This window comes from Camellia sinensis, chromosome 5, assembly GCF_055761805.1.
Source record: "Camellia sinensis isolate YWXY chromosome 5, ASM5576180v1, whole genome shotgun sequence".
NCBI classification, from domain to species: domain Eukaryota; kingdom Viridiplantae; phylum Streptophyta; class Magnoliopsida; order Ericales; family Theaceae; genus Camellia; species Camellia sinensis.
In genome coordinates this window covers 138,817,045-138,843,524 of record NC_138965.1, presented here as the reverse complement: position 1 = coordinate 138,843,524, position 26,480 = coordinate 138,817,045, and the positions used below count along the sequence as shown (strand labels likewise).

Genomic DNA, 26,480 nt, shown 5'->3' with positions numbered 1-26,480 from the left:
TAGAATGTGGAAAACATTTCTTGTTATTTTGATATAATAAAGTATAATTGTATTTGTAACTTTTATGTCACCAATAGTGCCAAATATTTTAGTTAGGAAAAGGGCCCAACAATGCATATCAAGTTCTCCAACACCTTCCCTTATGTGTAACCCTGTCTTGCATTCAAAGATTTAAATATTCAAAAATGGAGAGAAACAAATTGTTGTTTTGCCGTATCAGTATCGTGTTATATTCTTCTCTTGTGCCCATATATGTGTTTCTTAGGTACATAAAAAATGTTTTTCCTATGTAAAACAATTTATGTTGAAACAAATGCATTATTTGGGAACTTGGCTATTTTAGTTGGCTTTTTGGCTATTTTATGAGATGGAAAAAAGTTGCGTTTGAGATGATTTGTAGATTTTTTTTGTAGTTAAATAGATGGTTGTGAGAGAAAAAAGTGATTGATTGATGTGTAGGATGTGGCATTTTGTCTTATTGGCTATTTCCCCCCCCCCCCCCCTTTTTTTTTTTTGTCGTCTTTATTGACTACTGTAGCCGAAAAAGGTATTTCCAAACATGGCCTTAGTGTAATATGGCCCTGCCCTTCTTTCTCAATAGAAGAGCAACATTAAGATATCTGACTGATAAGCTTCAGATGCGAATTTGCATAAGCTATATTTCTATAGAATAATGCTTGGGACCCCCTTTTGGGGGTCACCCCCTCACCCCCCTTTGCCATGTGGCAGGGGGTGATTGGAGGAGCAGGAAAAAAAAGAAAAAGAAAAAGAAAACGTAACCAATGAGAGAGAGAGGGGGTCAAAGGGGGTGGGGGGAAAAGGGGGGATGAATCATTACTCATTTCTATAAACTGTGAATTAACTTAATTATAAATTGTTGTTTGTTGCTTTGATAAAGTTGATTATCTTTAAATGTTCTTCACACAACAGCCCCGCTGTGCTGCCCCCACATCCATGCAACACACACACACCCACACACAATTAAAAAACAAAAAAAAAAGTAAAATTTATTTTTGTTTCTACTAAACCCATTTGGAATTTTAGAGAATGAAAAATGATCCAGTAACCTTTCACTTGGATCTTTATTTAACTATTACAAATGTTCATAATTATGTTATACGACATTCTATGAAAGCCTAACTTTATGCCCTCTTAACCAGTAAGCAGTACCTTTCTGTTGGTCCTGCAAGGAGATTTGTGATAGATCATAGTTGCATTTTTGTTGACTTTTTTTAAATTTTATTGACACCAATATCGAACTGTAATTTTAGGTTTACTGAATCTATTTCTATTCTTTTCTAAATTTCATTTGAATTAGTTCATTATTGTTCTTGTGTGTTAAGTAGTTTTTGTGTGAATTGTGGCAATTTTCCCTAAAGTGACATCTTTAAGGGTAGCGAAACTGATGTAATTTGCTTCAAAAGTCAATGTCAGCGGTAATACTTTGATCTATGGTTCTAGAATTTTTTTCCCCATTAATGTCCCCCATTTTTCATGACTTGCTTCACATATATCATAAGAATATTTATAGAAATGTGTTCTTCCCTGATTATAGGTTGGAGCAATCATGTCAGGCATTCAGCCTGGCTTAACGATGGTTGTCGGTCCACCTGGTACGGGAAAGACTGATACGGCTGTGCAAATCCTGAATGTGCTTTACCATAACTGTCCATCTCAGAGAACGTTGATAATTACTCATTCGAATCAGGCTTTGAATGATCTGTTTGAGAAGATAATGCAGGTATAAGTTTTTATTTAAGTGTCATTTTCTTTCTTACTTTCTTGAAGACGATCAATTTTACTTAGTTGCTATTCACTTCTTAATGCACGTGAAAATTAATTGACAGAGGGATGTTCCTGCTCGCTATCTTCTTCGACTTGGTCAAGGTGAACAAGAATTAGCAACTGATCTTGACTTCAGTCGACAAGGCCGTGTGAATGCAATGCTTGTTCGGCGGTTAGAACTGCTTAGTGAAGTAGAGAGGCTTGCTAGATCTCTCCAATTGCCTGAGGACGTAGGTTACACTTGCGAAACTGCTGGATACTTTTGGTTGCTGCATGTCTACTCACGCTGGGAGCAATTCCTAGCAGCTTGTGCGGAGAATCATGATAAACCAACATTTGTTCAAGACCGTTTTCCTTTTAAGGAGTTCTTCTCCAACACACCTCAGACAGTTTTTACAGGCCAGTCCTTTGAGAAAGACATGCGAGCAGCTGAGGGTTGCTTTCGTCATCTTAAAACTATGTTCCAAGAACTTGAAGAGTGTAGGGCATTTGAATTACTCAAGTCCACAGTTGATCGATCAAATTACCTAATGACCAAACAAGCCAAGATTGTGGCCATGACTTGCACTCATGCAGCTCTTAAAAGAAAGGATTTCCTTCAGTTTGGCTTTAAGTATGACAACCTGTTAATGGAAGAAAGTGCCCAAATCTTGGAGATTGAAACTTTTATACCAATGTTGCTCCAAAGGCAGGAAGATGGCTATGCTCGGCTCAAGCGCTGCATATTAATTGGTGATCATCACCAGCTGCCTCCTGTTGTGAAGAATATGGCTTTTCAAAAGTACAGCCATATGGATCAGAGTCTATTCACAAGGTTTGTTCGTTTGGGAATCCCCTACATTGAGCTCAATGCCCAGGGTAGAGCTAGGCCAAGTATAGCTAGACTTTACAACTGGAGGTACAGAGATCTGGGTGATCTTCCATATGTAAAAGAGGATGCTATTTTCCATAGAGCAAATGCTGGATTCTGTTATGAATATCAGTTAGTGGATGTTCCTGAATACCGTGGCAGAGGTGAGACTGCCCCTTCTCCGTGGTTCTACCAAAACGTGGGGGAGGCTGAGTACATTGTCAGTGTATATATGTTCATGCGTTTACTAGGGTACCCTGCAAATAAGATATCCATCTTGACAACATACAACGGGCAGAAACTTCTGATCCGTGATGTTATTGCCAGACGATGTCTTCCATTTGACTTCATTGGTCCACCAAGCAAAGTAAGTTATATTAGGACAATTGTCTTGTTATTCCCTGAAATTTACTGAATTCCCATGGGAATAGGCGATGAATGTTGAAAGTGTAGAGAATTTTCAATCATGAAGTTTTGCACACCTCTTCCCAAAATAAAGTTCTCACAACATATATATTATGTCGAGTAGGACAAATTACACTTTCTCCTTGTGGTTAGGCCTAAATGAAGGTAGTCTGAATTTATATTGCGACACTAATATCACCATATTGTGGCATCTAAAATTAAAATATATATATGATTGCATTGTATTGATGTTTTTTTATTACTTTTTTTAGGTTAGCACGGTTGACAAGTTCCAAGGTCAGCAGAATGACATTATTTTATTGTCTCTTGTGCGTACTCGCTTTGTGGGCCACCTTCGTGATGTTAGAAGATTGGTTGTTGCCATGTCTCGTGCTCGACTTGGGCTTTATGTTTTTTGTTGCCGTTCTCTGTTTGAACAATGTTATGAACTTCAGCCCACTTTTCAACTTCTGCTCCAGAGACCTGATCGCCTTGCCCTAAATATGAATGAGACTGCACAATTTACTGACCGTCACGTTGAAGATACTGGACCCATCCATTATGTCAGCGGCGTTGAAGAGATGGAGAACATTGTCAATTATAAAATCTATCAGGTATTCTTCTTCATACTACTAAATTTATAAAGTTTGATTTTTATCATTTCCATTTTCTATCCGTAAGTGGTAGGCTGATACCTGAATGAGGAACTAAGAGATTTACAATCATTTCTTGTAGTTTGTCTCTGTTCAGTATTTAGCCGTGGATGAAAGATGTGCTTCCTCTATGTGAGTCTCGGTAGGATGCCTTTAGCATTTTGTAGTCACTAGAAAAGCCAGAATTAGGAATGAGTATATTCGTGAATGGGTAAGAGTAGCACCAATAGAAGATAAGTTTAGAGAGAATAGATTGAGATGGTTTAATCATATACAACGGAGACCAACAAAGGCAGTAATGAAGAGATGTGATACAGTGACGGCAGATGGAAGAGTTAAGAGAAGGGGTAGGTCTAGATTGACGTGGGCAAATGTAGTAAATAGAGATATGAATCTCCTTAGTTTGACTAACCAAATGCCCGTTGATAGAGTTGAGTGGAGAAGAAGGATTCATGTAGCCGACCCCATTTGATGGGACTTAAGGTTTGGTTTGGTTTGGTTTAGATTTAGGTCCTGCTTTTTGTTGAGGCTCTAACTACACATATGGGCTAATTAACCAAATAGTTGGGCTAATTTGCTTAACTGTGGTGTTTGTACTTTTATGGTTATTTTGTTACACATTACATGGCATCCATGGACTTGTTATGAATCAACTCACCAATCTCACCTTTTATTTCAAGCACTTTGCTTGTTGACTCTGTTCTGTATGTACTTGGACTATGACAAGAACTTCATACTGTCACTCTCTCCCAAATTCCAAAGCACTGAAAAAAGAGAAAATGCTGCTAGTAGCCTCATGTTATTTATTTATCAAATAATGTTTCATTGGTCATGCTATTCATTTTTATGATCTCAGTTGTGCCTTCTTTGTTGAGCCTTTCTGGACTGTGCTATGATATCACAAATGCTTTAATATAGTTTTGGAAGCTAGCCATTGGTATCTTACTCTTTTTTGCTTTAAGCATGTCTATCATTGGGGATGGCTCCATTGGTGTAGAAAATAAGTTGTAGATTTTGGCTTAGGAGATGGATGGTGGCTTTGAGCATAAGCTATTAACCTATTTGGTGTGGTGGTAGGATTGTGGATTTAAGCAGCAGAGCAAGTGTTTCTTAGAATAAGCTATAATATGGCTTGCTTAGCTAAAAGCAAATTCTCAATTCATGTGTCCTGTATTTGACTCTCTTTTTAGGGAAAACATCAACACACCTTTACAATTTTTTATTTAATTAAAAAAAATCTACAAATTTGTTTGTCTATCCTTTAAACTCTTTAGTTTAATTATCAAAAAATAACCAAACAAAACCAAACTAAATCTTGTATCCCTATTAACTGGGGTTGGCTCTAAGTCACCAATACGCGGAGCATGAGTGAGAGCGAGAGGGCAGAAGCGTTATTCCTAAAAATGATGCAATAGTGGGAGCGCCTCCAAAGCGTGTAAATATTTTAATATATATATTTGAAAACTTTTTATGGTCTAATACATTTGAAAAAATAATAATCAGAATGTTAGTGCCCATGTGTATTTGTAAAATAATAAAAATACACAAGTATGACACAAACAACATGAGTAGATTGATGGGGTTTCTCTTGGATTTGATGGCCATCATTCTCCTTTGGTTGGAGAAGAAACGTCCTTGAGTTAAAATGTTGTTAATGTAGTAATATCAAACAATGTGCATTTCCATTAGAGGACATTAAGTGTGGAACGGTTAATGCTTTATCTTTCTTGGATGTCTTGTTTAATTTGTCTAGGATTACAAAAATGTTTCTTGTGGTTGCTTTTGTGGGATATCCATGGATTAAACAATAACTTGAACAGTAGTGCCGTTTTCATTGTTTTTTATTTTTATTTATGTTTTTATCCCTTTTTTTATTATTATTATTTTTTTTTTTTAAATTGGAACTGGCAGCATGAACATGACTTTGATATTTTACTTTTGCTCGCTTATTCTTTAACACTATTACAAGCTCAACTAAGTTGTCAATTTGCTGTGTTAGATGGTAATCAAAATGGTTCCATGATTCTGTCAATCAAGGCTTGTAGAATATCTACGTCTTAAATATTGTTCTGGAACCCAAAGCTCTGGTTCCAAATCAATGCGTGACCAGTACTTGAGATTTACTAAAACAAACTGTGTAAGTAGATAGAATGACAAAATGATGAACTTTTAATTTCATCTTGTCACGAGTGTAAGCACCTATTTATTGAGATCATATTGATCATAACGGATTTACTGACTTTTGATTGCCACCTTTATCGGCTGCATTACTCTTTCTCTCTCACACAGACACCAAAAAACAAAAAGGCACTTTTAATGATCGAGTACTTGCTTTATGTGTTTCGTAGCCTTCAGAAGCTTCACGTTGTTAACTTCTCTGTTCACAAACCAAAATTCATACTGACATATGAAACACCCTTTTCTGAGCACATACTTAAGCAGAGGGCATGAGCTAATTATGTCTTCAATTTTGGAGTCTCAAACCCAAGTCTGGTCTGGTTCTGTTTTGTTGTCCAGGCCAATAGTGGCCTCATGCCCCTCTCTCTCTCTCTCTCTCTCTCTCTCTCTCGCACACGCGAGTGCGAGCACACACACAAACTAGTGTGCGCCACTCAGACAAACATATTCTGAAATAATTTGGAGGTCAGACTAACAAACCTTTTCCTCATGTCAGGCACAAATGATGAGCCATCAGTTCTCTGCATACTCGAGACAAGTGGGTGATTCAGAGCAAGATGGCCTGCAGAATTTGGCATCCTCACACACTTTCATGGATTCTGGTACACCTGCTTTGGAAAATAGTGCACACAAGGATATGCCATCTGAGGACAAGTCAGATGAAATTACACAGATGGAAACAATTGCTAATCAAAATGGAGATATTCCACTCACAAGCCATTCAAATGGGGAGGCTGATATGGAAGTTGCTACTAATGACAAAAATGCTATGGAACTTGAAAGCAGTTCTAATGAAGAGAGCAAAATTGAAGAGTAATCTGATAAACGAGAGCGAGCTCACACTTAGAGATTTCTCTTGTGCAGGAGACCTGAAATAAGTACAGGTACCGACACATCTGTAATGACTACAGTAGCCTCTATTGGATGCTTGGTCCAAATGATCACAGCTTCTATGATTGTTGAATATGCTATGTCCAAATGACTACAGTAGCCTCTACCGACCATTGCTTTTTGTGTATCTGCATCAATGATATAAAGTTCTGAATCAAAAAGCAGGGGAAAACATGTATCTTAGGACCCAAAGCCTATAAACCAACACTCCAGCCCTCAAATGTGATCATGCCGTTCAAAGTTGTAGAATCAAAATTGAGATTATTATCTGAGACTGCATTCTGCCTCTCTGCTGTGCAAAAATATTTTAATGATTTTTGCAGTCACTATTCTTGGGAAACTATTAACTGGGTTAGGCAGTGGCAAGGTAAAAATTGTGACAGCATTAGTTTTTTTTATGTTAGGATGATGGTGCACAAACAAAAATTCTGTACAGAATTTCTATACAGGAAGATGTATCCCATCATTGAGTGTTTTGTTTGAATCTCATGTTTTTAAATCATTTTCCTTTACTATGAAAATTTGGAAATGTGTTTTCTGTCTGGTCAGTGTATTCAATTAGTTCTGGGAATCATGTTTTGTAGACAAAAAAGCTAAAAAATGGCTATAAATTATCACATCTCTCTATTTTTTCTGTACATTTTTTATTTTTTTGTAAAAACGAAAAAGTTAACTAAAATAATTAATTCCTAAATGGGGTCTCGTCAGTGCTTGGGAAAGTAATTAAGAGGGTACTGGGTCTTAATCTGTTCTGATGACAGAATGAAAGTTGTTAATTATGGAAGTTCCATTTTGATGTGTGTTTGCCATCAAATTGCAGTATCTGACGCATCAATGATTGACAGTAGGTGGTCCGTTAATGATGATGATGCCTCTTTGCCAGTATGATAAATCTAATCACAAGTGCATTAACGTGGTTTATCTTCATCCGCCACAGCCATTGCTCGCTGCAGTTCACGAGCTTATCGAGGGGCAGAATGAATTTTTGTGGCCTTCTTCGATCTTCATCCTATTTTTATATTATTTATTAGATTGTAAATGCAATTGACATTTTTTTATTTATTAAAACCTAGCTTTTATAAAAGTTCATCTAGTTGTGTAAATGAAATTGCCATTTTTTGTATAAATAATATTGCACGCGTTGCACCTGAATCAGTTTTGAAGGGTGAAAAATCAGGCCAAATAAGGCTCGAAAAATATCATCAATGAGCATATCTCCAATTAAAGATGTAAAATCATAAAGCATCTTCACCCGTTAGCCATTTGGGCTGTTATTGCTAAAATTTAGAAGAGCCATGATAGATACCCCCTCCAATCACCACCCCCCACAGACACGTGGCGGGCGGTGATTGGAGGAGCAGGAAAAAAAGAAAAAAAAGAAAAAGAAAATGTAACCAATGAGAGAGAGAGAGGGGTCAAAGGGGGTGGAGAGAAAAGGGAGCATGAAACATTTTTGAATTTAGAAATAGTTGTACTTCTATGCTCTCCCTTTCATCATTTTTCTCATCCAAATCAACCACCACAAACTACACACAAAATTTATCAAATATTTATGAGGTATATCCACAAACCCAAATTTAGGAATTGAAAAAGAAAAAAATCACAAACCTAGATTTCCACATACAATGTGGGATTTTGGTGATTTGATCTGCCTAATCAATTTTTCCACCAATCACTCACCAGAAAATTACCACAATCACCAGATGAGGTTTTGCAAATAAAATAAAAATACAAAGCCACCAAAAAGGAAATATAAATTGAAAAAGACTCGGATCAAATATAACTTTAAATCAACTCCATGACCCACCAAACACAAGTTTTTAGCCAATAGCTCTCTCCCAACCAAAAAACACCATCATCCAACTCCCTACTCCACATCATCACCACCAGCATCTCAAAACCACCATCAAACATCTACCACCATAGCCCCCTTAAATCAATACCATCAAACGAACATCTCTCTTTCTCAAATTTGATTACGTCTAGTAAAATTGTGTCAACAATAACTCAATAATATAGTAATGTACATATGTTGAGAAAATTGTCTTCCAATTCTTTGAACAACCTACATGACAAAAGAAAGTTCATTGATAAGCCTCATTGTAAAATTTGTGCAATTTATTAGGAAGTACTTCAACTTGTGCCTCAGTGTTCTTATTGATATAGGAACTCCATTTCGTATTTCAAAATCTTTACAGATCCATGCATTTGTGCACCTTTGGCATGACCTTCACAAGCCTATTAATTGAAGAAATAATTATGTTAATCTCAAGAGATGTAGCATACTGAATAATGATTAAATAATTCATTTAGTAGGATTGCACTAACCTTGGCAGTGAGTGGCTAATTTCTTTTTTCCATCATTTGATTCAAGGGTTTTGAGCTGACTAATATATCACATGCAACTACTTCTTTTTCTTGTTGAATTTAACACCGCAAATTTCATTTGTAGGCTCTTTGGTCAACCATTCTTGCAGATTGTCTAACTTCGCCTAGAAAACCTTCTCAATCACATATTTTGTATATTTTTTTGATTCACCCTCTTTTTGCTCATGGTTGGCTTCTTCTTGGTTGACATCACAGCTCATTGTGATAAGAGTATTTGGTTGAGCACGAATATGATCCAATGGCAAGTCCTTGAGAAATTTGAAGCACATTGTCTGTAGATCATGCGAGTTCATTTCCTGTAACGAAATAAGAGTGGCATATTAAAACCAATGATATTACAAGTATAATACCCCACAAACAAACTCACTCAATTCAAAGGAATAATAGCAAAATATTTTGATCTATTAACTATAAAAAAACAAGGTTAGTTCCTAAGTTTCATTCACAATTAATGGAAATCCATACCCAAAGAATTGCTACAAAAACAATCAGTTGATCCCAAGGAATATATCATTTCTTTTTTTTTTTTTTTTGATCAGCAAGAAAATGAACTTTCATTACAAAGAGGAAAAATAAAGAGGTTCACAAAAGAGGACCAGGAGTCCTCAAAACACAAAAACAGAAAACAAAAACACCTAAGAGTCGCACACTGGTTTCCAATCACTAGAGATCAAGAAAAGCGGAATCCCTTTAAACGGAGGAGCCACTGAAGCCAAAAGATGCCAACAACCTAACTTTAAATTAACAGTTATATTCTGCCTGCACCTCACATCAAAAAGGAATTGAATGCTGCTTATAAATTAGGATGCAAGCATTACAACATGGATCAAGTAAATGACAGTGCAACAGAAATGGACAACAATGGTAAGTATGAGAAAGACCTATAGAAATAGATGACAATGAAAAGTAAGAGAGTATTTATCAACAAAAAAAAAAAAAAAGTAATAGAGACCTATCTCATAATTCATAGAAGACATCATATTTTTCTGACATCCACTTCTTTGGTAGATGCCTGGGAATCATATAAGACACCATTCATATTTTATTTCCATGGGACTTATGCCATGCAGCTCCATCATGCAGAATAAAATTATTAGAAGACAAAAAAAAAACATCACAAAAATACCAGCTGACAACTAAATTGATAACAATAATGGCATTCATAAGATGAACGAAAGCAGATAAATTTGGTTTAAATCAATAACGAAACAGATTGATCAACTTTTTGGGATTAAACTACAGAGTTTTCCATGTATAGCTTGGAGACTGATTGCCTACCACGTATAACAATATTCACAAGCATTTTAGCATTTTCATATCTTTTTCCAAATTATGATGAAAAACATTGAAAACATAAAATGGAAAAAAATACATGACCATTTATAAGCAGATAACTCTTTGTGGTCAAAGCAAAATGTAAAAATTTATGTATTATTGATTGATGTTTATTGATATATGTTACAATGATTCATGATTCCTATATATAGAAGAGGGTGAGTGTGTAGTGGGTAAGGAGTAGGTGAAGCGGAGGTGGTAGTGGTGTAGTGGGTTAGGTTTAGTGGGTAAGGAGTAGGTGAAGTGGAGGTGGTAGTGGTGTAGTGGGTTAGGTTTAGTGGAGTAGGTGAGGTGGTAGTGGTGTATTATTGATTGATGTTTATTGATATATGTTACAATGATTCATGATTCCTATATATAGAAGAGGGTGAGTGTGTAGTAGGTAAGGAGTAAGTAAAGTGGAGGTGGTAGTGGTGTAGTGGGTTAGGTTTAGTGGGTAAGAAGTAGGTGAAGTGGAGGTGGTAGTGGTGTAGTGGGTTAGGTTTAGTGGAGTAGGTGAGGTGGTAGTGGTGTAGTGGGTTAGGTTTAGTGGAGTAGGTTTAAGTGGGTGAAGTAGGTGGAGAGTAGGTGGTTTTTAACAGCCCCCCGCAAACTCAAGGGGGATAGGAACTAACCAACTTGAGTTTGGAGAGAGTAACAAAACAAGAAAATACATAAAAATAAAAGAGGATAAGAGACACTGTATGGTCGTGTCAGACCATTGGTGAAGACACTGGATGGTGGTGTCATAACGTTGTAGAGGACACTGTATGGGGGTGTCATAACCATGTAGAGGACACTGTATGGTGGTGTCATAACGGTGTAGAGGACACTGGATGGCGGTGTCAGACCGATGTAGAAGACAGTTTATGGGGTCATGTCGGACCGTTGTAGCAGACACTGTGTGGTCGTGTCAGACCGATGTAGAAGACAGTTTATGGGGTCATGTCGGACCGTTGTAACAGACACTGTTGTGACAGTTGTTGTGACAGTTTACGGAGTCTTGCTGGACCCTTGTAGAAACTAACCGGAATCAATGTCGGGACAGTTTACAGAGTCTTGTCGGACCCTTTGAAGGAGCGAACCGGAATCAATGTCGGGACAGTTTACTGAGTCTTGTCGGACCCTTGAAGGAGCTAACCGGAATCAATGTCGGGACAGTTTACAGAGTCTTGTCGGACCCCTAAAAAGTCACACCCTCAAAAGGTGTGCCCAATCTTTCAAAAGGCGTGCCATCAAAAGGCGAGCCCAAGTCATAAAAAGATGTGTCGGACATGATGGCGAGGCACGTGAGTGCCTTGGCTGGCGCGCCCGTTTGTCGTCTGGCGTCAAGTGGCGCGCGATACGCGTGGCTGCCCCGTCTATTTAACCAAGGTTGATGCTGAGGCTGAGGCTGAGGCAGACAAAAAACTTCTGAAAATCCTCTGAAAAAAACTCTTCCTTTACTGAGAGAGAAACTCTGTAATACTCTGTAACCAACCCATCTCTGAAACACTCAGCAACATGGCCTCTTCTTCCCGTCCAGCTACCCAGAACATGGCCTCCTCTTCCCGTGGTCTGCTCACGCTCTTTCCAGAATTGAACGAGTCCACAAGAGAAATAACTGGTGCGGTGGCCAGTGAACCTCAACCAAACACCTCTGGTTTTGCTCCGTTGAACTTTCCGATGCGGTCGGTGGAGCAAAAAATGGCGGTGCAAACTGATATTGAGGCCAATCAGTATACTCTGAAGTCATGTGTGGAAACCATGACTGCGGTCGCAAACCTGTCGCACCGGCTGCAGAGCAGGACAAATGAGGTGCAACAGTTAAACTCCCAGCTGGCTCTGCTCCAACGTATGTATAAGGATGCGCGAGCAGAGATAAGTGTGCTAAAGACAGAAAACAAGGAGCTGAAGCGGAAGGCCACCGTGATGTTCCGATTTGGAGGTCCACCATATGCTGTAGTGGAGGAGCAGGGAGGAGGCAACTTGCTTGGTGGTCTAGGAAGCACGGAGGCAACACAGGCATGGACCACCCAGGACGGAGGCAAGAAGAAAAGACCGGCGGCTGAGTAGAGAAGAAAAATCACACTGTGGGTGTGGTAGTTTTGTTTTTGTTTGTGTGGTTTTTTTTTTTTTTTTTTTTTTTTGATGTAAAAGTGTGATCGGGGTTGATCCCCTGATATGAATAAAATGACAAGGTTGTGGAATGTTGTTGGTGTTATTTTGTGGTGTTGTTTTGTTTAATAAGAAAAATAAAATAAAAGAAAATAATGGATAAAGAAAATAGAGAAAAATATTTGTGGATGGGTGATAAGAAAAACAGCAGTGGATTTTTTTTTTTTTTTTTTTGGTGGAATATAAAATAAATAATAATAAGAGAATGGAAAACGGGTGATGCTTACTAACAAGGGATAGGGAAAATATATTATAATAAAATATATATATATATATATATATATTAAAATAAAAGAAAAGGGTGAAAGAACGTGGATGAAATAAATTAAGAGAAAGGAGAGATATGATTAAAGTGGGTTTGAAAGTGGGAAAAGATGAGAGAGAGGGAGATAGAGTGGGTGCATGATGATGATGTTGGGTCCATGGAGAGAGAGAGAGAGAGGGATGTCCAAGAAGCTTGTGCTTTTGACAGTTACACATTACCCAAGCTGTATGTGAAGATGCATGTTACTGTCTTACACTTCTGCAGGCTTGGTATTCTTTGTGGGGCACTTGCAACACGTGACATTGAAAATTGTATTCGAAAATGATGACATCTCCAACATGAAACGTCTTGGAAGCAGCCCAGGCCTTGTAATCAATATTCCCAATGATGGTTCAACCAGCGGAGTCCCCAACCTTGTACACTGCTGCCATTGAAACCTTCAAGCCAGCAAACATGGCTACCAACAACAGAGCCACAGCTCTACACCCCACACCCAAATCCATGGCTAAGAGAGAGAGAGCAAATCGGGAAAAAAACAGCAGTGACGAGCAGAAAAGCAGCGCCAGAAACGCCAACGACGACGACGAGTAAGAGTACAACCACGGATATGTGAGAGGCGAGGTGAACGGCGATAGAGGCTAGACGATGATGCGGGTGCCGCCGCCGACATAGCGGAGGAGGGGTGTAAGAAAATGTTGAAGAAGTCAAGGTATGTGTAGAAAATAAGCGGAATAGGTTGAGGACCGGCGGGCGGCCAAGGCGAGGTTGCCGCCCGCCGGTGAAGCGAGAAATACTAAGGTCTTAACCTTGCTCTGATATCATGTAAAAATTTATATATTATTGATTGATGTTTATTGATATATGTTACAATGATTCATGATTCCTATATATAAAAGAGGGTGAGTGTGTAGTAGGTAAGGAGTAGGTGAAGTGGAGGTGGTAGTGGTGTAGTGGGTTAGGTTTAGTGGGTAAGGAGTAGGTGAAGTGGAGGTGGTAGTGGTGTAGTGGGTTAGGTTTAGTGGAGTAGGTGAGGTGGTAGTGGTGTAGTGGGTTAGGTTTAGTGGAGTAGGTTTAAGTGGGTGAAGTAGGTGGAGAGTAGGTGGTTTTTAACACAAAAGATGGCTTACTTTCTGCAGCATCACCAGATCTGCAAGCCATATACTCAAGAGCCTTCAATAAAAGGCCATTTGCAACATACAATTATTTAAATACACATGATAAAAACTGTGATTCTACATTTTATGCACTAGAAATGAGGTGCTTTCATAAAAAATATTAATAAAAATATAACTTCTGTACTTCTCTGGGAGAGGAATATGGTCAGGAGAAAGATTAATACTCACAGACAAATAGTTAAAAGCATTCACTACGATCAAAATTTACAATCTATCAACAAATTCTAATTATTACCTTTCCGCAAAGCCTTGCTTGGGAATTCAAATTTAAGCAGAGAAAAATAAATCCCTCATGCCAAGTTCACTGCAGGTAACAAAGAGAGCAAGTAAGCTATATGTCAAACACAAAACTAAGGCACCTAAACTAAGTTGGACTTCAGTTTTTTCCCTTTTCATTTTCTTTTCTATTTTCAGAATGAGAACTCTATAATATCTGACAGAAAGGTTTGCCACCAGAATCAATCTGCATTCCACAACTTCTTTTTCTTGGGAGAGAAGCAATAACCTAGGAAATAGCTGAAAGCATCTACTAGCATGAATATAACATAAAGTACCTCTGCATGCAAAGAATTGGAGTTTCATGAAGACAGCTTGAACTTTCGAAAGCACAATGATAAGATCTGATTCTTTTTCAAGTCTGAATCTTGGCTGGTGAAATAATATTCTCAATATAACTTCATAACCTCACAGACTGGCTTGGACATGCAAGCAGAAAACATTCATCTCAAACACAACATCTTGTCTTCAATGACCCATCAATGGAGTCGTGAAAAAAGCAGCAGATTGTCCACTATTTGAGAATTTGTATCAGGAGGTAAAGGTTGGAGCAGTCCACTATTAGACAAGTCCTCCAAACCTTTGATGTCTTGTTGAAAGCGCGTTGCATGTAAAATCGCGTGATCAAGAACCAGAGGATCATCTGGGGTGTTTTGCAGAAGGTTAAGCAAGGATTGCCGATAAACTTGAGCTGCTAACAATGGCCTAGCAACTTGCCGACTTTTACATAGTATTGCTACCTTAACAATGTGCTTACAAAGGTTCCCCATCCTTGACCAGGGGCAATCACAGAGCGAGAATTCTGAACCAGGATTCCAAATTGTATATGCCACAGTCCGGTCAGTTTGAGAAATGACTTTTGCAAGCTGGAGATTTTCTTCATCTAACAACACATCAACATCTGGGATGTGCATGGCCTCATACCAAGAGTTGGTTGAGAAGGACCCATCCCTCAGATTTTCAAAGTATCCTGTCTCTACTATGTACTGATCAAGCCAATACAAGGAGTGAAATTCAGTTGTCAATGTGTGGATCAACCAGTCAACTCTCAGCCAGAAACTAGCATGCAGCTTGTTGAAAACTTTTGATTTCAATCTTAGGTGATATGCCTCGATTGCAGAATAAGGTTCTTGACTTGCCACAGGGAGGGTTCTTATGCTATTCACCCACAGTTCTGAGAGGCAAGCTAGCATGTTAATATTTATTGTCTGGGATAATATTAATACAACTATCAATGTTAAGAGGCTGTTTGGTGGAGGATCTTGGTGATTATATAACATATAAAATAGTATTTGCAATCTTTGATTTTTATGGATACTGTACTACTTTCTAATTTTAAAAATAAATGAATACTATGCTACTTAAAAATAACATCAAGCATGTGATATAATGAGAACAACAGAAATTAAACAGGAAAGACTAACTAGGATGGTTTCTGTATGACAGTGAAGAGGTCAGTCTGACCAGCGCAAGAGGTAAAATTTGTTAATCACAGAACAAGAAGTCATAAATACCTATCTTTGGTAACCACTGATTTCTAAAATAATCCATAAAGGCGCATTGATCAACAAATATTTGCATAAACTCTTCAACTGCATCTAAAGTGTTTGGCGTGTTTCTTGTGCAATACAAAATCCGGCCTAAGTGCTTAAACATCTCTCGCTGCACGTCAAAGTTGCAGCATTTCTTTAAAAGGCATTTTAACCAGGCACGGCGGATATGCCATAGGCATACTAGGACTCGGCATTGGAAGGCCTCTCTGCAAATGAGAAGCATGATATCAGAATTTGTCATTTCCCTCTGAAACCAATATTGTGTAAAAAACACAATCAAAATTTGATGATGAATAGTTTACCTAATAATAGATGTCTCAAAAGAAGGATCATCCACTAAGAAGGCATTAGGTCTAAATCTGGGGTCCTTGGTTCGGATCCTCTCAACAAGGGATACCATCCATTTATGGATATCTTGACCAACATCACAGGAAGTGATGACCCATGCAACTGGAATTGCATTCCGCGATGAGTCAAATACAAGTAATGAACACAGAGGATACTGTGAAAGGGAAGAGAAAAAATGCAAAATCAGAACTACCAATTACTAAATCACTATAAATGAACCATAAGCATGAATTGCAGAAGCAGACTAGTTGTAAATGCATAACAACATATGAAACATATTCTTCCTCAACCCCAAACCAATAGTGAAGATGAATTTAAATTGTGAAATCTCCACAATTTTTATGAAGGTACATGTTCCTGATTCTTTCCCTTGAATGATAAGGCAGTTTTGCATTTTCACCCCTTTTGTAACATACATTTCCTGACTTCATTTTTGGATAGCTTGATTTAATTGTTGGACTCCTTTCCTAACAGCTTAAACTTTTAGGATAATTGGTGATGTGACATGTTATCAGAACTTTGGTTATGGGAGGTCTTGTCTTCATGTCCCTCCGTTTGCATTTGTTCCTCGTTTGAATTTTACTCCTCTCTATGTATGTTTGTTTGCATCTCCACATTGTTGAACCCTTTTCCTAACAGCTAAAGCTTTTGAGACAATTGGTGACCTACACTCATAGCCACTGATGTGTGCAATTAATTCTTTTGTGAACTGCCCAGTGTTGGCCCTTTTTTTAGCCATTACTGTTTCCTTGACAATCTTTTATAATTATTACTATATTTCAAATTAGTTATACGCCAGACACAAACTAAAACCCAAAAGACTATGACCTTTTTTTTTTACATGGCTTGGACATGAGATGAGGAAGAATGAAGCATAAGCATGGCAATGCATATAAACATAAAAAGTAGAAGACAGAAGTCCAAAACCTTAAGTTTCTTCAAGCCAAACGCTGAATGAGAAGCTACTGAACCATTATGTCCATAACGGAGCATCTGCTGCAGCTGCCAATCAGTTTGTATCCCTAAAATAAATGGTTCCGAACCACAGTTATCTTGGAAGAAGAACACATGTTTCTGGTGGCGTTGTACCCACATTTTTACACTGCGTTCATCATTTCCATGTAACTCATGAGAGGAGTTACGAATAAGTCTTTCCATGTTACGGACATCATTGCGAGTAAGGAAATCGTCACGGTTGTGGGGCCCTCCATGCCTCTGCACCTCTTCCATGTGATGTTGCATTACATTGTCCAGAGATATACCAACATAAAGCATAGACATAACTTTCTGGCGTAATTCCTCAGAAATTCGAGGAGCATACATAGCTCTTGTTCCCACGGCATCATGATCCAGTATCCCATGGCATGGAGCCCCTGTTTTATCTACATGGTTTCGCTGGTTGTAGATGATCAGGGCTAATAGGGGGCGAGTGTATAGGCGTTTAACAGTAAAATGGCAAAGGCACCCTCTCATCATGTGACGTCTCCCTGGCCTGCTTCCCTTGCCCGAGGCAGGTTTAATGTTTGCACTATCCCCAATACCAGACTCACTGTCCCTGTAGTCTTCTGGACCATAGGAACACCAATATCTAGAAAATCCCAGGAAAAGATTGAATATAATATGCAAGTGTCCTAGGATAATGTTGTTTTGTTAAAGATATAATAAAGACAAATGAGCTTAGTTATGATTTAGAAGTCAGGAATGAAATCATCTTTCACACAACCTTTGACTTTTAACAACACAAAAAGAGTTTCTTTGATGCATAATGAATATGAAAGAGATTAGATGTACCATTCAGACACTGCCTAATAAATATGACATGCAGCTTACAAGGTTGAACATACAGCGTATATTCAAGATAACCATCAACCCTTGGTTTGCTGACACTCCCTTCAGGTCTTTTCCTTCTTGACTCAACCCGGAAGCTTGCAGGGCATTCTGCATTACCAGATTCTCCTTTCACAAAATTATCCACTCTAGCATAAGGGATTAAAGCAATATCGTCACCACCTTGCCGACCACCTTCTACTTTTACCCAATTTAGATGAGCTGCAGAAAACTCTGTAAAAGGAGGATCCTGCACTGGCAGGTTTAGAATGTCCTCCATTCTTGGCATCTGTTGCAAAAACAAAAGCATAAGCTTGTGAAATGCACAGGAATGCCAGAAACAATGAGAAAAAAATGGCAATTCTAATTTTAATCAAATTATGTAAAGACAATATAATTGCATCATTTTCCCACTCACTAGATCAGTTTGCAGGATCGATGAAAAAGAACAAAAGGAAACTGCAAATTCATAATGCATCAATTAAACAAAGTGTAAAAAGAGAGTTTTAGTATAAAAAGAAAAACTTCATTGAGATTATGAGGCTTTGTTTTTTTTGGGTGTCTTGCATAACTCACTTTTTTTTCTTATGTTTTTCAATCTCTAGCTTGGTTGTTATAGCAGGGAGCTAAGGCAGTACAAGGTAGGAAATATAAATAAATAGGAATCCCATAAAACTTGCAATCACTGAAGAATATACGAACTCATCTCTCTTGATCCCAAAAATCACATATGTATAAGATAACTAAAGTCCACACTGCTAAAGCAAAAATTCACATGGAGCAATTGCGCAAGTGCTATGAGCAGATAGGACAAAAAATATATCAACAGAAGTTTGTTTAAGAAGACAATAAACATTTTCTTTAGTGAAAAGTGCCTACAGATTCTGCGATGACCCATCCTTTCCAAATGCAATCATGACATTAAAAACCATGCCGTTGTCTCCCATAGCTAATAACAGAAGTAACAGAAGATTTCATCATTACACTTTGAGGATATATACTTACAGAATTTTTTTATTTTTTTATTTTTTAAACCAGGAAGGTTCAAGAAATTTGGATAACTTCATCGTACAATGTGTAATTGAAGTTGTAAAACTCAACACCCAACTGATGCAGGACAACTAGGGACAGCAGCAAATCTAGGCTTTTGGGTCTGATTTTAATTGGATTTTATGGCTGCAATTGCAATAACAATATAGGGGACAAGTAGGGTTTGTTTAGGGTAATAAATAGGTAAGAGTTTAAGCATGAAAGATGGAATTTTAGCACTGTTTAGGGGCTGTTACGAGGTTGCCAGTAACTCGTGAATAGTAAACTAAAACAAAAAAGAAGAAGATAGGTCTAAGAATCACTCCTAGAATTCCTTAGGCATCACACCTAGGATTTGATTGCATCACACAACACATAAAGAAGCTTCAAAACTCTCAACTTTTTATAAAATATCAACTTTATTGAATTAATAGCATTACATAACTTTATATAGAACTAAGGCCTTGTTTGGAAACATTCTTTTTTAATAACTTTTTAACTTTTTGGCTAAAATATAATGTAAAAAAAACTAGTATGTTTGGAATGACTTTTTGATTTTTTACGAAACGATGTGCAAAAAATAGAGAGAAAAGGAAATCTTTGACTTTTTGGTATAAGTTGTTGACTTTTTTATTATTTTTAGTGACTTTTTGACTTTTAAGTTAAAAAGTAATGTTGCCAAACGAGGCCTAAGAGACTTCCTAAACCAACTAGAACCAAAAAAGAAAACTACTATAATATTTTAGATTTCCAAATAATTTAAGACTAAATAAGAAACATAAATAAAGATTAATTAAATAACTTGATTCACAAGACGACCCATGGGCGACCCATAAACCCTATGTCAATAAATATAAAATTACCAAAATACTCTTAACCTTAAAAATTTTAGAAACCATAAAATAATAATAAAATAAGACTCTAATAATACTAGAAACATAATTATAAAAGATTTCTATCAGTTTCTCTATGAAATCATGTCAATGTCCAAGTATCATCACTTCTCTGAATTTAGCCTTCCTCAATCTTCTTATAGTAAGGAGACTAATCAAACATACAGTTCCCTTAGGGTACATATCTCCCCTCGAATTGAAATCAGAAAGAGTGATTCACTGTGTTTGGTTTGAGTTTTCTGGATTAAATTTTTTGAAAATTGACTTTTTTGGTTTTTGTGTTTTTTTGTTTTTAGTGAATATTTTTAAAATTTTAAACATTTTTTTTACTTTTTTAGATACACTTTACTTAGATGTATCTAAAAAGTAAAAAATTTGTGAAAAAATATTTTAAAAAATATTTTAAAAAATTAATAAATACATAAAAATATAAAAAATGTACTGAATTCTTGTATTTTTTTTGTATTTTTGGTATTTAGTGAATTTTTAAAAGATTTTTTTTACAATTTTTTTACTTTTTACGTGTATTTATGTTAGGTGTGTCTAAAAAGTAAAAAAAATGCTTAAAATATTTAAAAAATTCAGTAAAAACAAAAAAATACGAAAAATAAGAAAGTAAAATTTTCTGAGAAGTGTTTTGGAAAATTGGAAACCAAGCAAGGTGATTGCTTTTTCCCAACCATTCTTGAATGGCCCTTGGAATATTATTAAGTCACTCAATTCAACTTTTTGCTATATCATCCACTTGGAGAGCTCTTATTAGATTAAAATCACAAGAATAGGAATTTATGTAGGTTTGGTTGGTCATACATATACTCAGAAGTTATTTGCATATGGACTTACTTTCATGAACAAATATTGTGGGCCCTTGTGTGCTTTAAAAAGTGGGCACAACAAGATGAACTTTTATGGGTTAAGAAGTGTTTTAAATAGACAATATGCAATATCTTCTCTTCTTCTTCTTTTTTTTTTTTTTTTTGCCATGAACTTATTGAACTACAAATAAAATTTTGACAACTGAAAATTTAGGGAAAAATTAAACTTGTTTAGTGTGTTAATAAATTTTGTCTCTTTGACGAGGCTTCAATAGTAAGGAGACTAATCAAATATGTAGTTCCCTAAGGAAATGTATCTCACCTCGAATAAAAATCTGAAAGAGTGATTCTTTCTTTTTTTCTTTTTTCTAACCATTGTTGAACAGGCTTTGGAATGTTATTAAGCAACCCAGTTTAAATTCTTGATATATCAGCTTTCTGATCTTGGGGAGCTTCTAAATGCACCTCAAAAACATCCACGCTAAATTTTCTCTCTGCACTCACCCCAGCCACCACTTTCTCCACCTTCGACAGCCACCACCACCTTCTACCACCATTCTAACCCCTCCCATCCCTCCCCACCATCCACCAACCCTCCCCTTTCCACCCTGCCACCCCTCAGCCCTCCCTACCCCACTCTTGCGACCCACATCCCCCTCTTTAATTCCCATGTCAGCCCCTCTCCCTCCCTCACCTTCTTTCTCTCTCACTAAATTTTGAAAACCTAGCCCTAGATTTTGAACCCATGGAAGAAAGAAACCCTAACCCACACAGCACCACCACATCCTAGCCCACCCACAAAGTTAGATCTTTCGATGGTGTATCTCCGAACAAACACCATCAGTTTGGTATGAGTAAACCGAACGGTGACCATTTTTTCAAGTTCAGTTGTCAATGTCTGAACATTAGCCATCGATTCGGCACAAGGAAACTGCACTCCAAATATTTATCTGGTGCTAGTAGTCTAAACGGCTGACAAGAGAAGGAACTTTGCAGTGGCGGTCAGAGTTTGGAAGTTTACTGGGGTCGGAGTGGGTAGTAGTGGACATGTCATGTGGAAGGAGTTGCTTGGAAAGTTGAAAATGGGTGGCGACCATGAGGAACAGAAGGGAAGGGGCTAGGTGGTGAAAGGGGAGAAAAGTGAGGAGTTGGGGTGGTAATTGGAGGTGGTGGCAATGGCTACATGAGACGGAGGACGAGGTGGTGGTTGCGGTGGGTGTGGGCTAAGGGTTTGAGTGGTTAAGAATGGGACAAGGTTGGAATTAATTGGGGCGTTAAAAAAAATAGTACAAAATTCAAATTTGGGAATGAAGTGTTCAAATAAATGGGGATACATGTGCATAGATAAAAAGAAGAATTAAATTCATTAAATGAGTGCCCAAAGATGTTTTTGGAGTGCATTTAGAAGCCCCTCTGATCTTGGCATGGGTGGGAGGGTGGGGGTGTGTGTGCATAGATAGAGAGAAGAATTAAATCTATAACTGGTTAAGCTAAAGCAAGTTAGTTATATAAATTCATTAGAACTGTGGAATTAACACACAATAAAGCTGAGAATAATGTATAAGATAGCCCAAAATCACAACATTAATATAACCCAGGATAGAGTGAAAATTTGCAAGGCACAACCTTATATAGCATATGATATTAAACCAAAAAAAAAAGGCATATATGCACATAAATATACCTTTGCTTCATGACCCTTCATGCTTCCTCTTAGCCTTCCTCCAAAACAAAAATACACCCTGAGCCCTGCATATACAAGCACAAACACACATTTGTAAAGCACAATTCATGAAGCAAATAATGCTGAAATTAGAACAGGTGGTAGCTACAAAGCTAAGAGGACAATAGTGAATAAACATAGAAAGAAAAACAACAAGATTACCAAAACGGGGAAGAGAAGTATAGAATCGAAAGTGCAAGAAACGATATGGGTAAAGAAAAGAAAAGAAAAGAAAAAAAGTAAGAAAATAAGAGAAGACGAAAGGAAATCTAATTCGTACACTAAGGCAAAAAAAACAAATTTGGTAAATTACCTCTCTGATGCTGAGTTTTCCTCAGATTGTTTTAACATATAGCTCTTTTCTCTACCTTGTCTGTTCACTATTTGGGCAAAGGACTAAAAAGTTCCAAATCGTTCACACTTATATACATATATATATAGATTCAAGGTGGTCCGACTTTAATATTCTACAAGGAAAAATCTGATGCGAACCGTTTCTATAACACGAAGAAAGAATATTTGGGAAAATAACAAATCAGTGGCATTTAAGGCAACATATTACAAATAGGATGTAAAAAATTTTAATTTCAGTAATGGTTGAAAGAACAAAAAATTACAAAAGGGTGGAAACCACCCCTTGAATTTTCTAAAATGGCCTCTTCCTTATTTTTCTCTGCAACTCTGGCAATTTGCCTCTAAAGCCAACCACCACTCCTTCACCACCTTCAACCCCTTACCCCTTCCTCCTCCCAGCCCGTCCCCACCCTACCCAACAACCTAGTCTTATCAAAACCCTAGCCACTAGAACTAACCAAACCCCCCTACCCAACAACCTAGCCTTATCAAAACCCTAGCCACTAGAACTAACCAAACCCCTGAAGTCCCATCCTCATTGTGATCCTGCACGCCCTCTCCATTATTGCTACATAATAGGCTTGATACAAGTCTTCTTTCTTGGTGCTCGATACAAGTGCAATATGTGCACGGGTGCAAGTGACAAGCTTGCATTTGCACCGGGCACAATTAAAACTTGCACCTATGTACATGTTGCACCTAGCACAAATGACACTTGCACCAAGAATGTTTTGTAGCAGGGAAAAGGCGTGTAGGGTCGCAATAGATAGGGGTTAGAGGGGATTGGGCAATGTTTTAAAAAGCTCTAGGCATATTGAGGCGCTAAGCGAGGCGTACACCTCACCAAAGCGAGGCGTAAGTTATAGAAAATAAGCAAAATTTTAATATAAGCAAAGTTTTCAACATAAGCAAATATTTCTAGAATTTCAAAAAATATAGAATAACATTCAATATTCCAAAAATCATAAAAATAACATTCCATATTTTGAAAATTTTTCAAGAATGACATTCAACTTTACTTTACACAATACTATATTAGTATCTATCTTCTTTCATCAATTTATTGACATGACTCACTTCTTTTTTGAGATAAGGAACTCACATCATAGAGTAACTTAGTTATTTTGATTTCAAATTGAGATCAAATTGCCCGCAAGCTTCAATCATTGGCACAAAACTATCATAATTCACTACATTGAAAGAAATCTCAAAGTCATATATCCATATAGCAATCCCAGAGTTTTTTCTCAATACCTAAAACTTTTTTTATATGAAAATTGAGACTCAAAGTATGTGTTTACATTTTATATTATAGGGGTTTTTATTCACTGTGGCTACTCACACAAAGAATAAGGATGGAACAAAAATTCAAATGAAGTGCATGTGGCATGTGCCTCACGCCTGAGCCTAAGGCATGCGCCTTAGATGTGTTTTTCCTACGGTGCCTCACCTCAAGTTGTTTGAGGCACCCCAGGTGCGCCTTGTGTGCGCTTAGGCGTGCTTTTTATAACACTGGGTTTGGGTAGTTCTGATGACTAGTGTTTGGTCAACTAGACTGTCGGCTTGAGTGGAGCGGGGTGGGTTAGGGAAGAGGAGGATAGCGGCGGGAAAGGTGGGGAAGGGGTTGGGGTTGGCGAAGAAAAGCGAGGGAGCAGCTAGGGTGATGCGCAAGTGGTGGTCGATGGCAGAGGCTGGTTACTTGAGTTACAAAGAAGAGGGCATTCTGGTAAATTCAAGTGGTGGTTTCCACTCTTTTGTAATATTTTTATTGATATTTTGTTCTTTCAACAATTATTGAATTACGCTAAATGCTACTAATTTGTTATTTTCCCATAATATTTTAATTCAAATCCAAATTTGCTAGAAATCAACTCTCACTAATGATCGACTCTTCCCCTTCCCTATCTCTTCTCTCCCCTTTTCTCTTGCATCACTCTTCCATTTTTTCAATTTCTTCTCCCTCCTTGGCCCCACATAACTCCTACCTTTTCTCTTTTTCTTCCCTAATTTGTCCTATCATATTTGTTACTTGGTGGTGATTAGCACTCAGCAATACACAATTACAAATACTCCCAAGTTTTATCAAAAATACAAATTCTTATCTTTGGTTTGAAAAATTACAAATACAGTAATACACCTTTCAATGTTTGTCTTCTAATAGAGTGAACAGAAAAAATAAAATAAAATAACCTAATTACCCTCCAGCACGAAACCAAAATTACCTAACTACCTTATTCTCCTTTCCCTCCCACCCAAACCATTCTCCACCGCCATACTCTCCACTAGGGATGTGCACAGGTTGGGGTAGTGTGGTTTTGAAGGAAAATACTAACCGAACCACCATTTGTGGGTTGTGCATTTTTGTCAACCACTGCCGTGGCTCAGTAAAACCAGCAGGCGGTTTTGAATTTGCGAGTTGGACGGGTGGATGCAAAAATATGCTAAATCAACAAAACAACCAAGAATTTTGACCATCGTTTTCAAACTACAAAACACGCTATACAACAAACCAGCAAATTTCTTGAGCAAAACATGTAAATCTCTAGCTAGGTTACCGTCATTTGCAACCAACAAACCAGGAGTTTGATGCAAAATAGGGATTAAAAAGATGCCAATTTCAAATATTTCTCAAAAGAAAAAAGCAAATTTCTTCAACAACAAAAAAAAAGAGACTGTAGAGCTGTGAGACAGTGAGAGCAATCACAGTATGAGAGAGACTGAGAGAGAGTACCTCACTGTGAGATGATTCAGATCTGTGTTGTCGATAGAAAGTTGAAGACTTGTGGTAGATGTCCGGCGGAGTGGTGAGGCTGGCCGGCGATAAAGCCGGCGACGACGAAGGAGGTGAGTGTTTGAGATGGAGAGGCGCAGCAGCGTACAGACCAACAGGGATTGATCAAAATAAAATTAATATATTAAACAGTAATGATTCGGACCCGTGTAAGTAAAAAAGTGGAGAAAAAATAAAATAAAATAAAATACAACCAGTCTCCAACACGTAGGGGTGATGGGAGTCTCCTAAAAGGGAGTTTTAAACATTTTTTTATATTAAAATAGAATAAATTACATCAAAAATGATCCAATCCCTCCAAAATGTGAACCTCACAATCCCTTCTTCTCCTCCAACACTAACCCTGGTGTGTGTGGGGTGGTGGAAGTTGGTGATTGAGGGGTCTCAATCACTTCTCAAATTACATTTGTCTCCCTAGATTACTGACAAATACAATGATCTACTCTATAGTTTGCATAATTATAGTAATTTTTTCTACTTTGTCTAATAATATTAAGATTCTCCTCCTTTGTCAAATTGTTTCAAATGATGTTACTTTTCCTATAGTAAATTATCTTATTGTCCTTACTTTTAAAATATTAAAAAATATTTTTAGATTAGAGGATAGGTTTGGGAGAACAAACAGTGTTTGGAACAGTATTTTTTGATTTATTTTTTTTAAATATTAAAAAATGTTTTAAAAATTATTTTTTATTTTAAATATATAATTTTTATTTAAATATTTTATTTTATTTTGTAAATATTTTAACTTTTTTAATTTTAATATTTTAAACTCAAAACACAACTTTACACTTAAATCGTAACCAAACA

The 26,480-nt window shown here is 37.2% G+C and overlaps 2 protein-coding genes across 3 annotated transcripts in view; one reads left to right on the top strand and one right to left on the bottom strand.

The window, feature by feature from the left end:
* EMB2765 (P-loop containing nucleoside triphosphate hydrolases superfamily protein) overlaps positions 1 to 7,304 on the top strand; it is a 32,355-nt gene extending 25,051 nt beyond the window's left edge. Inside the window, exons 11-14 of the mRNA XM_028233869.2 lie at positions 1,556 to 1,741; positions 1,848 to 3,002; positions 3,313 to 3,654; positions 6,368 to 7,304. Of these exons, the coding sequence (XP_028089670.2) occupies positions 1,556 to 1,741; positions 1,848 to 3,002; positions 3,313 to 3,654; positions 6,368 to 6,688 (2,004 nt within the window). The 3' untranslated portion in view covers positions 6,689 to 7,304. The remainder of the gene's footprint in view (positions 1 to 1,555; positions 1,742 to 1,847; positions 3,003 to 3,312; positions 3,655 to 6,367) is intronic.
* Positions 7,305 to 8,515: 1,211 nt separating this feature from the next.
* LOC114290002 (uncharacterized) lies at positions 8,516 to 25,806 on the bottom strand. 2 transcript variants are annotated; one of them, XM_028233866.2, is made up of 10 exons: positions 25,611 to 25,806; positions 22,487 to 22,551; positions 18,030 to 18,354; positions 17,166 to 17,826; positions 16,193 to 16,392; positions 15,852 to 16,096; positions 14,616 to 15,511; positions 14,297 to 14,365; positions 9,091 to 9,446; positions 8,516 to 9,000 (listed from the first exon to the last, which is right to left on the bottom strand). In XM_028233866.2, the coding sequence occupies exons 4-7, from the start codon at positions 17,712 to 17,714 to the stop codon at positions 14,817 to 14,819; spliced, it is 1,689 nt and encodes a 562-aa protein (XP_028089667.2). In that variant the 5' UTR covers positions 17,715 to 17,826; positions 18,030 to 18,354; positions 22,487 to 22,551; positions 25,611 to 25,806; the 3' UTR covers positions 8,516 to 9,000; positions 9,091 to 9,446; positions 14,297 to 14,365; positions 14,616 to 14,816. The 2 variants fall into 2 exon arrangements, with proteins under 2 accessions (XP_028089667.2, XP_028089665.2); XM_028233864.2 differs by having other exon boundaries at positions 18,083 to 18,354.
* Positions 25,807 to 26,480: the final 674 nt, after the last annotated feature.

What these genes read in the sequence shown, in the direction of transcription:
- LOC114290002 (XM_028233864.2), bottom strand. Translation starts at nt 22,507, where the DNA reads ATGAAGGGTCATGAAGCAAAG. An exon ending in TGAAGGGTCATGAAGCAAAG is followed by an intron (nt 18,355 to 22,486) that starts GTATATTTATGT and finishes TTTTTGCAACAG; the next exon opens with ATGCCAAGAATGGAGGACAT. An exon ending in TTGGCTTGAAGAAACTTAAG is followed by an intron (nt 16,393 to 17,165) that starts GTTTTGGACTTC and finishes TCCCTTTCACAG; the next exon opens with TATCCTCTGTGTTCATTACT.